This window comes from Podarcis muralis, chromosome 4 (genome assembly GCF_964188315.1).
Source record: "Podarcis muralis chromosome 4, rPodMur119.hap1.1, whole genome shotgun sequence".
Taxonomy (NCBI): Eukaryota; Metazoa; Chordata; class Lepidosauria; order Squamata; family Lacertidae; genus Podarcis; species Podarcis muralis.
In genome coordinates this window covers 3,274,753-3,288,984 of record NC_135658.1, presented here as the reverse complement: position 1 = coordinate 3,288,984, position 14,232 = coordinate 3,274,753, and the positions used below count along the sequence as shown (strand labels likewise).

The following is a 14,232-nucleotide window of genomic DNA, read 5'->3' as shown; positions in this document are numbered from 1 at the left end:
TTGCCTATTTGCATAAAAAGCATGCATTAAAAAGTATTAGTCATTTATGATCAGAATATGATTTATTTGTTTTGAACTTTGCTTGGTACCTCATTGGTAGCCAGTACAATTGTCCCAGAAGTGGTAGAACTCAGGACCCACTGCCTTATGGGACATATCTAGGACTAGAAAAGGCTGTGGAATTAACCCTACACAAATCCAGACTGGAGTCCCTAAGGCGGTTGGATGGTGCCTTCTTTGCCTCCTTCCTGCAACTCTTGCAGCCTAGTTTGTGTCTAATGTCTTGGTCTGCTTTCTTGTGGATGACTTCAGGGAGGCCAAGAAGAGGGTCTTCTCTGGGAAGCTCAGGAGCTCCAGACACATTGCCCAGGCTTGGGCCCCACGGAGCTCACATTGGTGCTGCAAAAGCAGCAAATAGCCTCTAAGAATGCTACAGCTTTTTATATGGTATATAAAGATCAAATAATCATAGAATTGTCTTGCCCAAACTAAAGCATCCATGACAGATGCCCATTCAACCTCTGCTTAAGAACCTCCAAGGAAGAAGAGTCCACAACCTCCAAAGGAAGACTGTTCCACTGTAGAACAATTCTTACTGTCAGAAAGTTTTTTCTGTATATTTAGTCAGAATCTCCTACCTTGTAAATTGAAGGCGTGGGTTCGAGTCCTACCCTCCAGAACAGGAGAAAACAAGCTTCTTCCCCCTTTCATGTGACAGCCCTTGAGATATTTGAAGGTAGCTCTCATATCTCCTCTCAGTCTCCTTTTTCCCCAGGCTAAACATTCCCAGCTCCTTCAACTGCTCCTCACAAGGCTTGGACTCCAGACCCTGGATCATCTTGGTTGTCCTCCTCTGCACATGTTCCAGCTTGTCAACATCCTTCTTAAATCGTGGTGCCCAGGACTGGACCCAAGACTCCAGCTGTAGCCTGACCAAGGCAGAATACAGTGGTACACTTAGTTCCCTTAAGAGGGGCACTAGCCTAGCCTAGAATAGAATTAGCTTTTTTGCTGCTGCATCACACTGTTGACTTAGGTTAAGCAGGCAGTCCACCACAACTCCTAGTTCCTTTTCACCTGTAATGCTAGTAAGCCAGATATCCCCCATCTTATATTTGTGCACCTGGTTCTTCCTGCCTAAGTGCAAAACCTTACATATGTCTTTACTGAAAATCATTGTTAGCTTGTGCCCAGTTATCCAATCTGTTACGGTCATTTTGAATCCCGATTGTGTCTTCTGCAGCATTAGCAACCCCTCCCAGTTTGGTGTCACCTGCAAATTTGATTAGCATCCCCTCAATCCCCTTCATGCAAATAGTTTATAAAAACATTGAACAACAACACCCAACTTGTCAATTTTTCCTACGATGACAAGGAACCATTAATGAGAACTCTTTGGGTTCTGTCAGTCAACCAACTACAAATCCACCTAATGGTTACCTCATTCAACCCACATTTCAACATATATAAAAAAAATAAAGAAATTGTCCAGTAGCACCTTAGAGACCAACTAAGTTTGTTCTTGGTATAAGTACACGAAAGCTTATACCAAGAACAAAGTTAATTGGTCTCTAAGGTGCTACTGGACAATTTCTTTATTTTTTATATATATTTTGATTGCGTCAGAACAACACGGCTGACTACCTACCTGAATCTAGAACCACATTTCAACAGTTTTCTTGCAAGAATATCATGGGGGACTTACTGAAATCAAGATACACTATGCACACAGCATTCCCCTGATCCACCAAGCTTGTAACTCCATAAAATGATTTGTCTTGCATGACTTGTTTTTGAGAAACCCATACTTTTATCCTGTATGATGTGAACCGCCTTGAAATATGTGGATGAAGGGTGCTACATAAATTAAATAAATAAAGAATAACTACTAAGAAGGATATTGACAAGCTGGAACACGTGCAGAGGAGGGCTACCAAGATAATCAAGGGTCTGGAAACCAAGCATTATGTGGAAAAGCCGAGGGAGTTGGGTATGTTTAGCCTGGAGAAGAGGAGACTGAGAGGGGCCATGAGAGCCATCTTTGAATAACTTGTGTCATAGAAGATGGAGTAAGCTTGCTTTCTCTGGCTCCATAGAGTAGGACCTGAAGAAATGTCTTCCAGTTACCACAAAGGAGATTCTAATGAAACATCAGGAAGAACTTTTTCATAGTATGAGCTTTCATGTGCATGCTCACTTCTTCAGATACCTCTCTGAAGAAGTGTGCATGCACACCAAAGCTCATACCAATAACAAACTTAGTTGGTCTCTAAGGTGCTACTGGAAGGAATTTTTTTATTTTGTTTCGACTATGGCAGACCAACACGGCTACCTACCTGTATCTAGAACTTTTTAATGGTAAGAGCTGTTATACAGTGAAGTGGACTCCCTTTAAAGTAGTGAACTCTCATTTATTGGAGGCCAGCGGACATTAGATGGCTCTCCATCATGGAGGCTTTCGTTGTGATTTCTACATTGCAGCAGGTTGGACTAGATTACATTAGGGGTCACCTCCAACTCCACAGTTAAAGGATTCTCAGATTCTCCCCTATATGAGTTCTTTGATGGGAAGTGAGATTTTGCTTCCAGCTGAAGCTCTTTCCACATTCCACACAATGATATGGTTTCTCCCCTGTGTGAATTCTTTGATGGGAAGCGAGATTACCTTTCTGACTGAAGGTCTTTCCACAATCCAAGCACTGATATGGCTTCTGCTCTGTATGAATTAAGTGATGGGAAGTAAGAGAGGAGCTCGTGCTGAAGCTTTTTCCACACTCCACACACTGATAGGGTTTCACCCCCGTATGAACTCTTTGATGGGATGTGAGAGAGCTTCTGTGACCAAAGCTCTTTCCACATGCCAAACACTGATGGGGTTTTTCCCCTGTATGAATTTTCTGATGTGAAGTGAGAGAGGAGCTTGTATTGAAGCTTTTTCCACATTCCACACACTGATAGGGTTTCTCCCCTGTATGAATTCTTTGATGGGATGTGAGAGTGTCCTTCTTATTGAAGCTCTTCCCACATTCCACACACTGATAAGGTTTCTCTCCTGTATGGATTCTTTGATGTGAAGTGAAAGAGGAGCTCTTACTGAAGCTCTTCCCACATTCCAAGCAGTGATAGGGTTCCTCCCCTGTATGAATTATTTGATGGATAGTGAGAGTGTTCTTCCAGGTGAAACTCTTTCCACATTCCACGCACTGATATGGTTTTGCCCCGCTGTGAATTCTCTGATGGGAAGTGAGATAGGAGCTGGTACTGAAGCTCTTTCCACATTCCACACACTGATATGGTTTCTCCCCACTGTGAATTCTCTGATGTAAACGTAAATCTGTGTTTCTAGCAAAGCCCTTCCTGCATTCTCCACACTCATAAGGTTTCTCCCCTGTATGAGTTATTTGATGGGAAGTGAGAGAGGATCTGCGAATGAAGCTCTTTCCACACTCTTCACATTTAAATCGTTTCTCCCCACTGTGAATTTTCTGGTGTGAATGTAGATCTGCGCTTCTACTAAAGCCCTGGCTGCATTTTCCACACTGATAAGGTTTCTCCCCTGTATGAGTTCTTTCATGGGAAGTGAGCTGGGAGCTCTGACTGCAGCTCTCTCCACACTCCAAATTTTTATGTGGCTTCTCCTTTCTGGGGATTTTGTTGTGGTCACCTTTGTTCTTGATTTCCAATTCATCACAATCTGTAATGGAGAAAAAAAGGGATTGGAGCCTCAGGAACAAATAGAGCCCCCAATTATGTAATGATGCTAATTAAAGATTGCGATGGAAGAACTGAAGGGAGTTGGATGTGAGGTCAACCTTTGTTGTCTGCCATTATCTAACACACTTATGGGAATGTGAAATTTGATAAGCCTGGCTCTTCTCTGGGATGGATTTTGCTTGGTCCAGTCATGGCATCCCCTCCATCTCCAAAGTCAGTCATCTCTTTGGTCAACCAAAAACTTACAGGAGCAAAAACAAAACCTGACAGAAGCTACTTATCTTTCCTAACAACTTGAAGCTGACATTTTACATGGCAATTTTACATGGCATTTTACCTGGTAATTGTTTAAGAAGCTGCAACTGGAGGAAGAAAATTCATAGGAAAAAGAGTAATTTACTCTTCGATGTTTATTGGGGGATGTTGTAATCTCATGTGTTGTAGGGGAAGATATTGAGCTCTGAAAATATATTAGGTTCATCTCAGAGAGATAAGTTTTGAATTTCAATACAGATATTACGATCCCACAAGGAGCCTTACAAAGAGAGGCCACGATCCCAAGATTCTCCTCCATGACATCCTTATGCAGAGCTCTCTGGTCAGGATCCAGCAACACCCACTCCTCGTCCGTGAAACAAACAGCAATATCTTCAAAGCACACTGGAACCTAAAAGAAAAAGGGAAATGTCCTCCTCTGAGACAGCAGAAATATGATCTGCTACAGAAATCTCAGTTGTGTATGGGTATTTAACTATGGGTATTTGTCTTTGTGCAAATAGGTGTAACTCCACATTGTGTTTTTCAAGTCATTCTGCTTATGCAAGAATTCCAGTTTCCCAGATGGAAGGATCCACTTTCTCCTCTCCTCATGAGTTGTTCTGGGGAGGTTCCCTCCCAATGCCCCAGAGCCAAATTCAAGGGGTTCATGGGGGCATGGAGAGGGGGAGGAGTGGGGGGCAGGCCCCATTTTGCAGAGGATGGGGCTAGCTAGGAGAATCCTGGACACTATTTGTTATTGTCTGTCCACTGCTTAGGAACCTTTTTTTAGCATTCAATGATGAATATAGAAATAAAAGAAGCCTAGTTTGGATGGCCATCTGTTTTGGGTGATCTAGCAATGCAGGGGGTTGGACCTGATGACCCTTTGGGTCCCTTTCAACCCTAGGATTCCAGGAAAACTGCAACTACAGATGAATCCTACTGGCAAAATTCAGAATGTGGTATCACGGAGACATATGGTCAGGAAATCCCACAGTTCACAGCTGGAGTTTACTCTTTATTAGCAAGAACATGATATTCACAGGCTTGGCTGAGTTTCAGGCCTACTGAGAACAGCAGCTCATTCCCTGAGCCTCTTCCTCCACAAAAGCAGTTGCAGAGAGTTAAGACCCCCGGCTCCCCACAGCTTTCCAAGTCCCCTCCTCTCTCGGGTTTCTGGCAAGCGATTGAACAGTGTGCCAGTGTGCAGCCTGCCTTTGCTCCTCCATTGTCAGACGTCTCCTGGCTCTGAGAGACAAGCAGGGAGGGTGGCTTCTGGCAGAAGGAGAGGGAGCCCCCGGTGGCTCCTCCTTCTCCTGACTCACCTCTGCCTCTCGCCCTCCCTCTGCCCACTCGCCTCCTTCCTCTTCTGCCTCCGATTGTGGACTGCATTCTGCCACAGAGTCTCCCAGCTCACTAAGCCCTGTTGCCTCTTCAGCTTCTGACACCTCCTCTTCCCAGGCTTCTTCCTCTTCTCCCTCTGACCGCTCATCCTTCCTCCACTTCCGCTCCTTGGGCTCTGAGTCGTCTTCCTTTCCTGGTTTCCTGGCTGCTTCCTCCCACCATTCCTCTGTGCCCAACCAGTCCATGACATTACTCCATCCCTCGGCCTCTGTCCGCTCAAGGCAGCTTCCCCTGACCTGATCTGGTTCCACAGCCGCTGCTTCCCTTCTGCCCCCATGAAAAGGCGGATCAGGAGGTCTTGCCGGCATCATTCTGTCACCTGCAAGAGAAAAAGTGTAAGCAAGACGCCAGGAGTGCCTGCTTCTCTCACAGGTGAAACAGGGCATCTCTAACTACAGATGGGCCTTTGAGAAAGCCTCACCTGCTGAGAGCATTTGGACATTTGCTTTTTTTAAAAAAATAATCTTTATTATCATTTCTAAAAGGTACAAAGAATAAAACAAAAAACATAGAAAACACACACAACCAAAAAAAAAGAAGAAAATTCCACCTTTTGAATCTCCTTTTCAGTAGCTTCTTTTCTTGACTTCCCCACACCTCCCCTTCTTGTATTCCACTTCCAATATTTTGTTCAGCAAGTTTTTAACCTTAGTGTCTTAACCATATATTGTTAATACGTTTCTTTATAATCAGTTTAACCATTATTTCATTATTATATTTACTTCAGTTTAATCAATAACATTTAAGTTGTATACCTTAGTCATATATAAAAGGGATAGAAGGGCAAAAGAAAACAGAAAAAGAGTACTTTTCCTAAGGTTGTCCCTAGTTCCCATCCACGAATTCCCCATTTTAGTAGTAATAAATGACGTAAAAAATTTTACACTGCATAGTGAGAATCAGGCCCTCTTTGGGCTCCCAAACCCTCCTTTTCCCTCCCCGGTTTCAGCCCCAGACCAAAAGCCATTAGTCTATCTTTTTAGCCTGGTGACCTTACGTCCGAGGCTCTCAAGTCCCTTTCAATCCCTCTCAGCCGGCTTCTTTGGAAATCTCTTATATTAAATATCCAAACTCGAAAAGGTACTTTCTCAATACTGGCAGTGATTCTTTCAACCAGACCTAGTTGTTTAGAGGTGAAGCTCCAGCTCTGTTTCTTAAGTTCATACATCCCAACTAGTCCAACTTTCACTCTGATCGGGTTTAAGATCGTCTTGATAGATCTTCGGCTCTCATTTGTCTTCTGTATCATTTCGGCCGCCCCTTGTTTAGCAGGTATCTTTTCCTCCTCTTCCTTCTTTGGTTTCTTTTCTTGTCCTGCTGCCCGTGTTTTAAACATCAAGCCCTTTTCCATCTCAGTAGCTATATTTTCTGTTGATTTCGACTTTGTAGGGCTTGTAGACAAAACATGACCTTGCTCATACATCTCTCGCAGCTTTCCCATGAGAACGACCAGCACTTGCAACTCAGCTCGTATTTCCCGACCTATTTCCATTCTTGTAATGTCCGTGAATCCCCTCTAGAGCCGATGTGGACAGATTCCTCCAATCTGGAAAGCCCACCACCTGTCCTCTTGACCCGTGCCCGTCTTGGCTGATTAGAGCGTGTCCAGACGAGGTGCGGGCCCCCCTGGGTGATATCATCAATTTGTCCCTTGGCACCGGGATATTCCCAGGGGAACTGAAGGAGGCAGTGGTGCGTCCGCTCTTAAAGAAAACATCATTAGATCCTTTAGATCTATCCAATTACCGCCCGGTTTCGAATCTTCCGTTCCTGGGTAAGGTGATTGAGAGAGCGGTTGCTGAACAGCTTGGTAGGTTTCTGGATGAAACATCGGCTCTCGATCCATTCCAGTCCGGCTTCCGCGCTGGTCATGGGACCGAGACGGCTCTGGTCGCCCTAACAGATGATCTCCGCAGGCAGCTGGATCGAGGCGGGTCGGGGCTGCTGATTCTTCTAGACCTGTCAGCAGCCTTCGACATGGTCGATCACGAACTCCTGGACCACCGCCTTGCCGACGTGGGGATCCAGGGCACAGTCCTTCAATGGCTGCGCTCGTTTCTCTCTGGTCGGGGACAGAGGGTGGCGCGTGGGGGGGAATTGTCATCGCGCCACTCCTTGGTGTGTGGAGTGCCTCAGGGTGCGATTCTCTCCCCGATGCTTTTTAACATCTTTATGCGCCCCCTCGCCCAGCTTGTCCGGAGTTTTGGGCTGGGTTGCCATCAGTATGCCGATGACACCCAACTCTATCTGTTGATGGACGGCCATCCTGACTCGGCCCCAGATACACTGACCAGATGTCTGGAAGCTGTGGCTGGATGGTTACGTGGGAGCCGGTTGAAGTTAAATCCTTCGAAGACAGAGGTCCTCTGGCTGGGACGGAGCGATATGGGATTGAGGGGGCAACTCCCATCTCTTGCGGGGGTGCAATTAGTGCCAGCATTGTCCGTTAAGAGTTTGGGTGTAATCTTCGATACCTCCCTCTCTATGGAGGCGCAGATTACAGCTATAACAAAGGCGGCATTTTTTCATCTCCGCCAAGCTAAGCAGTTGGCTCCTTATCTCTCTCGCCCTGACCTAGCCACTGTGATCCATGCGACGGTCACCTCCAGACTGGATTATTGTAACTCGCTCTACATGGGGCTGCCCTTGAGACTGACCCAGAAACTCCAGCAGGTGCAGAATGCCGCAGCGAGACTCCTTATGGGGTCCTCACTGCGAGATCATATCCATCCGGTATTATTCCAGCTGCACTGGCTCCCGATGGAGTACAGGATCAGGTTTAAGGTGCTGGTTTTAACCTTTAAAGCCCTATACGGCCTAGGACCCTCGTACCTACGGGACCGCCTCTCCTGGTATGTCCCACAGAGAAATTTACGGTCTGCAAATAAAAACATCCTAAAGATCCCGGGCCACAGAGAGGTTAGGCTGGCCTCAACTAGAGCCAGGGCCTTCTCGGCCGCGGCTCCAATCTGGTGGAACGCTCTGTCACAAGAGACCAGGGCCCTGCAGGACCTGACATCCTTCTGCAGGGCCTGCAAGACAGAGCTGTTCCACCAGGCCTTTGGTCAGGGCGCAGCCTGACCCCCTCCTCTGGCAATCGGCAATCTGCACAGAATTTTGCTTGATGGTTGCCATTAATTTGATCTTAATTTGATTTAATTAATTTTATAATGAATGTTTTTAGAATGTCGGATTATTTTGATTGTTGTTAGCCGCCCTGAGCCCAGCTTCGGCTGGGGAGGGCGGGATATAAATAAAATTTATTATTATTTATTATTATTCTAGTTACTTAGTATTCCTTTCACTTCCGACCCAAAAGTCAATTTTGTTTGTATCAATCTTCCTTTACTTTCATTACTTTGTAGCAAAATAACCGGCTAAAATTAAAGCTTTCAGTTTTTCCGGACTTTGACAGCTAATTTGACAGCTGTCAAAAGCTTCCTGTAAATCCTCAACAGGCTCTTTTCACGGGTTACTCCCGGTCTCGAGAAAAGTGGTACTTGGTCAAAACAAATAAACTCTTGCCCTCCAGCACAATAACTTAGTCTTTTTAAATCCGTGGAATTAGTATCTTTTATCCAATCACAAAAAGTAACAGATAGCTCTTCTCACAACCTTAGTTGGCAGATCCTTGCTGTTAAACTGTTTACAATGGGGGGGAGATGGACTTCCTCTTTTCACCTCCCCCGCTCGTACCAAATCCATAAACGAAATAATTTAAGTTCAGTTCCAAATTACTCACGGGTTGTTATTCTTGATTTTAAGTCCGAATTTTAAAAGGAAGAAGTCAGCGCTCTCCGACAAATGGCATGCGGCTTCACTCAGCAGGGGAAGCAGAGGACTCACAGCACCACGCCGCTCCCCGTCACCCGTTCCATAGCCTTTAAAAAGGCTCCTTCGCGGGTCGGGAGGGCGCTAACGGTGCCCGCCGAGTGACCACGTCCACGGGCATTCGCGCCCATGGTTTTTAAGGGTCCCCGTGTCGCCGGCACGGCAAGACCCAGCCCCCGTCGAGCAGATTCCCTCCGGAGCTCGGAGGGAATCCGCCATTAGCCGATTGCGCTAACCCGGAAGTCCAAGCATTTGGACATTTGCGCCCATTTCATAAGTTAGTTGGGCAAAAAGACATCTCCCTTCCTCTGGACTCCTGTTCCCAACTGTCTGTTGGGTGATAATGCCGAGGCTGCTCCCTCCTCCGCAATGCAGCGTTGCCCCGGATCCATCACTCCGGTCTGCCGTCACGCTGATGTGGCCCATCTCCAGGGACATGAGCACACAAGTAGCAGAGTTCAAACAGAAGCTTAGCCGTGAGGAGTAACATCTAAGCCTAATTTATTGCCCATAAAAACAAACCTAACAGAACAAAGAAAAACATGGCTTCTCTCTCTGTCTTTCTTCCTCGGAGAGAAAACTGCAAAAGCAATACAGAGCAGAAACAGCGTATCTCCCTTTCTGCTCACAAGACCCAATAATCAGTGCTGGAATATAAATAGACATGTGACATGTAACAATCCCACATATCTGCAGCACTGTCCCCTGCCCCAAAAGACACCAAGATGAAAAGAATCCACAGATTAGTTGAAAAACCAACAGAAAAATACTCCTTCCTCCTTACCCAGTGGCCTCTCTCTGGTGTCCAACGGAGGCCTCTCTGCCTCACAGGAATCCGGGTCCATTTCTGCAAAATGATCCTTTCCCTGAAAGAGCAACAAGGATTCAAAACAGAGAATGAATGGCGAGAAATGTTAGAAAGAGAATGACAAAGACAGAAGCTTTAAGGGTGTTAGATCTCATTCCATGGATGGCTTCCCAGAAAAAGAATGGGCCAACAGTAGAGCATTATGGGATGTTCTCCATCCTGTTTGGAGCCCCTTGGGAGTATCCAGAGGAAAGTCTCTCTCACCTGCTTTCTCTCCTCTGCCTGACTCAGGAGGAAACCTTCGGCCAGGGCCACCGCCTGGGAACTGGTCTCCGCTCCACAGTCCCTCACCCAGCTCTCCATCTCCAGGGGAAGGACAGCGAGGAACTGCTCCAAGATCACCAGGTCCAGCATCTCAGCTTTCGTGTGCCTTTCTGGCTTCAGCCACTGACGGTCAAGGTGGTAGAGTCGGCTGCAAACCTCTCGGGGTCCTTTGGCCTCCTGGCAGCAGAACTGCCTCACCTGCTGGCTCTGCACCTCTGAGTGGAGGGTGTCCTCCTCACCCAAGATCTTCTGCACAGAGTTTTCCCAGAATCTCCCACTGCTCCCAGTTTGGCCTCTTTCTGCTTCAGGGCCAACTGAGTCTTCGTCATCCATCTATGCTCTTAGGAAGCCTCTGAGAGATGAGAAGGAACCCCTTGATCTTCTGCCAAGTTCTGTCCGTCTTAATGAGAAGCTCTATCAAATCCTACAAAGCAAATACATTGTTCTGTTACAGAATTTGTAGGACAGGGGGGAAATGGTTCCCTGAGCAAGCATGGATGCTTCTTGCTAGGAACAAGGGCTGAACTGCACTACAGCCCAAACCATGAGCTATTGTCTGAAGAAGAAGAGGGAGGAGGAGGAGGAGGAGAAGGAGAAGGAGAAGGAGAAGGAGAAGGAGAAGGAGGAGAAGAAGAAGAAGAAGAAGAAGAAGAAGAAGAAGAAGAAGAAGAAAGCAGCCTCTAGCTCTCCTAGAAGGAAGATTGCAATGCAAAATGTGGAGGCAACTGGAGGGATTTCTGGGAGATGAAGAAGCCTGGTTGCTCCTGCCTTCCAGTCAATGCATGAAGTCAGAACTGACTGGCAAGGGAGTCATTTGAAAAATGGATGCTTGGCTCTAGTGGGGGTCCTCACCCGTGGGTCTACAGGAGTTTCTTCCCCCACCCCCACCCCCCTGCTTCTGTCTCCTTTTCTTGCACTTGGACTCTCTGCCGCTCTCAAGACAGACTCCTGGGTGGGGTCCCTTATCCTTTGCTCTGAGGGCCAGGTATGCATCTGATTAACCCACTGAGGGAGAAGTGGACGTGGCCAAAGACACCTCCCTTGAAATTTAGGCAGCTAATTTATTACTATTATTCTATTAGATAGCTCAACACACACACAGCCACTGATGCCCAGGTCCCTGGAGGCTCAGTGAGTAGCAGCGCCCATTTCCGGCTTGGCTGGTTTTCCAGCAACAATCCCTTTGGGACAGAGAGGATGTGGTCCTGGGATGCCATGCTCTGGGTGCGAGGGGATTGCTGCAGTGGCCTCTGTGGGGAGCTGCCCTGGGAGACACTGGGAAACTGGTCCCCAATGCAGCAGCCAGACTCTGGGCTGGGATCCCTCTCTTTATTCCTGGCCTTCCTCTCCCACCTTTCCTTCCTTCCTCCCCGTGGGGTTTTTTGGGGGGGTGGGGTGGGGCGCTAGTCCACCTCCTCATCCAGCTTTGGAAAGCCATTTGCACATGTTCTCTCGTTTGTGTCAATGATGCTGAGCGAGTTAAAGTCCTAACGACTCCTTTGTTTAAAGAAGGGAGATTTCGGGGGAGTCAGTTTTTTTCTGAAAAGCCAAATGAGTTTGGGATCCTCTGATCTGCAGGAAGGAGAGCGTTGCAGAGCTGGCCCCTCCCTGGCAGGACCCTCTCCTCCCTGACTTGGGGTCCCCCCCCCCTGCAGGAGCAGATCCGGCCCCCCCCCCATGCACCCTCCCCTGCTGCAGCCCTGGGACCCCCCCACCGTCTCCCCACTGCACCCTCTGGGGGGAGAGAGAGGAGACTCACCAGATCCCAGGAGGGGAGAGCGAGGCAGCCCTTGCAGGAGAGACACCGAAGCAGGAAAGGACTGGGGAGGGAGGGGCCTTGGCTCTGGAGGATCTGCCCCCCCTTGCTTCCTGGCCTCTCTAGGAAGGCAGCTCAGTTCTCTTTAACCCTTGCAAAGCCCAGCGTGCCCAGCTGCCCCCTCCGCGTTTTTCTCTCTTGCGCGCATTTCACACTTCCAGAGATGCTTTTGGGGGACGCTTCCTGCTTTCCTTTCCTTCTGGAGTTTCCCCATAGGCTAACATTGGGCCAAGACCAGATACATTGTATCCGCTTGGAATCGACACTTTCGCTCTGCTCTCAGCGGGGGGTCCCGGCTTCTCCTGCAAACAGAGCTGAGCTCCTTTTCTCACGGTTGCAATGCTCGCCTTCGCCTGTTTTGTTTTGTTTTTAATATTTTATTAAGGATTTTCTTGTTTTACAGAAGTGTAGTGCCTCGTATTTTTTTTTTTAAGTAACATTTTTACAAATCCGTTTCATTTGTTGAGGCATTAGGGGGAGAAGAAAAAGAAAAGAAAAGAAAAGAGAAAGGGGGGGGTGGAGAGAGGGAAGATGGATAGGGGTGGTGTCGGTGTTTCTATTATGTTTAATGTATGTAGAGTTTGGTGTCAGCGTTGCTTGTGTTGTTCACTTGTGTTCCTTTGGTGGTGAGAGAGGTTGGGGTTGGCCTAGGGCAGGGGTCTGCAACCCGCGGCTCCGGAGCCGCATATGGCTCTTTTACACCTTTGCCGCGGCTCCGGGGCGGATACTAGCGAGGGGAGGAGGCGCATTCCTTTTGTGCGCCCCGACACTCCCCACTGTGGCGGGCGCTGTACTGGCTGTGACATCGCATGGGGGCGGTGCGTGCGTTAGTCACGCACCGTCCCGACGTCACCTTCCCGCCCGCTGTCAGATCGCGGCTCCGGAGATATATTTGTTTTAACAACCAAAGGAACACAAGTGAACAACACAAGCAACGCTGACACCAAACTCTACATACATTAAACATACATGTCGCAATGGTTTTGCGGCTCCCAGGTTGTTTTTTTCTTCGGAAACGGGTCCAAGTGGCTCTTTTTGTCTTAAAGGTTGCAGACCCCTGGCCTGATTTCCCAGGGTCAATACTCTCACCATGGCCCCACACAGGCTCTCTGTTATGCACGACCCAGACCCTTTCCCTGGTTATATAAACGTGGATGAGGAGAGTTCTCCAGTGGACCCCCACACATTCAGGGCTCACTCCAAGATACTCAGGGGTCTTCAGGGGTCCCAGCCTCTTCCATCCAAGGCAAGAGGAAGCAATCCCACTGGCTCATTGTGTGGGAAGGTTTAGGAAGGTAGGAGAGGGTTTATTGTTTTGATATGATCCCTCCTCACTCATGCTAGTTCCCTTGCAACATTCCCTTGCAACTTTGTAATGTACTAACCTTGGATCCTAGAACAATGGGCTGGTAGGATCCTAGAATGCAACAACTGATTGGCTTGCAGGAGAAGACCAATCAGGCTGCAGGAAGAAGTTAACCAGCCTATTAGGCTGGTAGGATCCTAGAATGCAACAACTGATTGGCCTGCAGGAAAACACCAATCAGGCTCCAGGAGGGAAGCAGAATCAGCCAATCAGACAGGACTCATTGGGTAAATAATGTATAAAAAACCTGAGGTTGGGGGGGGGCAATTCAATCACTGTTTTACAAGCTGCAATAAAGAGCATGAAATCACTACAGGACTCTGAGTATATTTCAAACTTGTTGGAAGCAGTTGATGACTCATTAGAATCTTTTAATTAAGCAATCCAGTCTGCCTTGTGCAAAGTGGTAAACTTCCTGGTAAATTTTCCCCTCCCCCCCCCCTCTTAAAATGAGAATAACACAACACAGACTTCTTGAAAACAACAAGCCGTAATCTGAAGGCAGGCTTCATACAGTTTCATCTGTAGAGAAAATGAAGTCTGTGCTAAATCTCAGACTTGCTACTTGTGGGCTCCGTCCTTTGTAAAGGATGAGCCATGCGCTGGCTAAGAGCCAGGAGCAGTGGAGATCCAGAAGGATGAAAGGGAGAAGCAGGTAAGAGGGAGATAGCCATGTGCCCGGCCCTTTTATTTGCACCAGGTAGGGTCACG

At 47.5% G+C, this 14,232-nt stretch overlaps 2 protein-coding genes across 6 annotated transcripts in view; one reads left to right on the top strand and one right to left on the bottom strand.

Moving 5' to 3' along the window:
* Positions 1 to 12,349, bottom strand: part of LOC144327614 (uncharacterized) — a 32,372-nt gene extending 20,023 nt beyond the window's left edge. The window contains 6 exon segments of the mRNA XM_077927997.1: positions 2,584 to 3,694; positions 4,255 to 4,381; positions 5,613 to 5,695; positions 9,992 to 10,073; positions 10,280 to 10,763; positions 12,099 to 12,349. Coding sequence (XP_077784123.1) covers positions 2,584 to 3,694; positions 4,255 to 4,381; positions 5,613 to 5,695; positions 9,992 to 10,073; positions 10,280 to 10,672 — 1,796 coding nt within the window. The 5' untranslated portion in view covers positions 10,673 to 10,763; positions 12,099 to 12,349.
* Positions 1 to 14,232, top strand: part of LOC114595218 (zinc finger protein 75D-like) — a 437,997-nt gene that overhangs the window by 137,766 nt on the left and 285,999 nt on the right. The gene's annotated exons all lie outside the window — the stretch shown is intronic.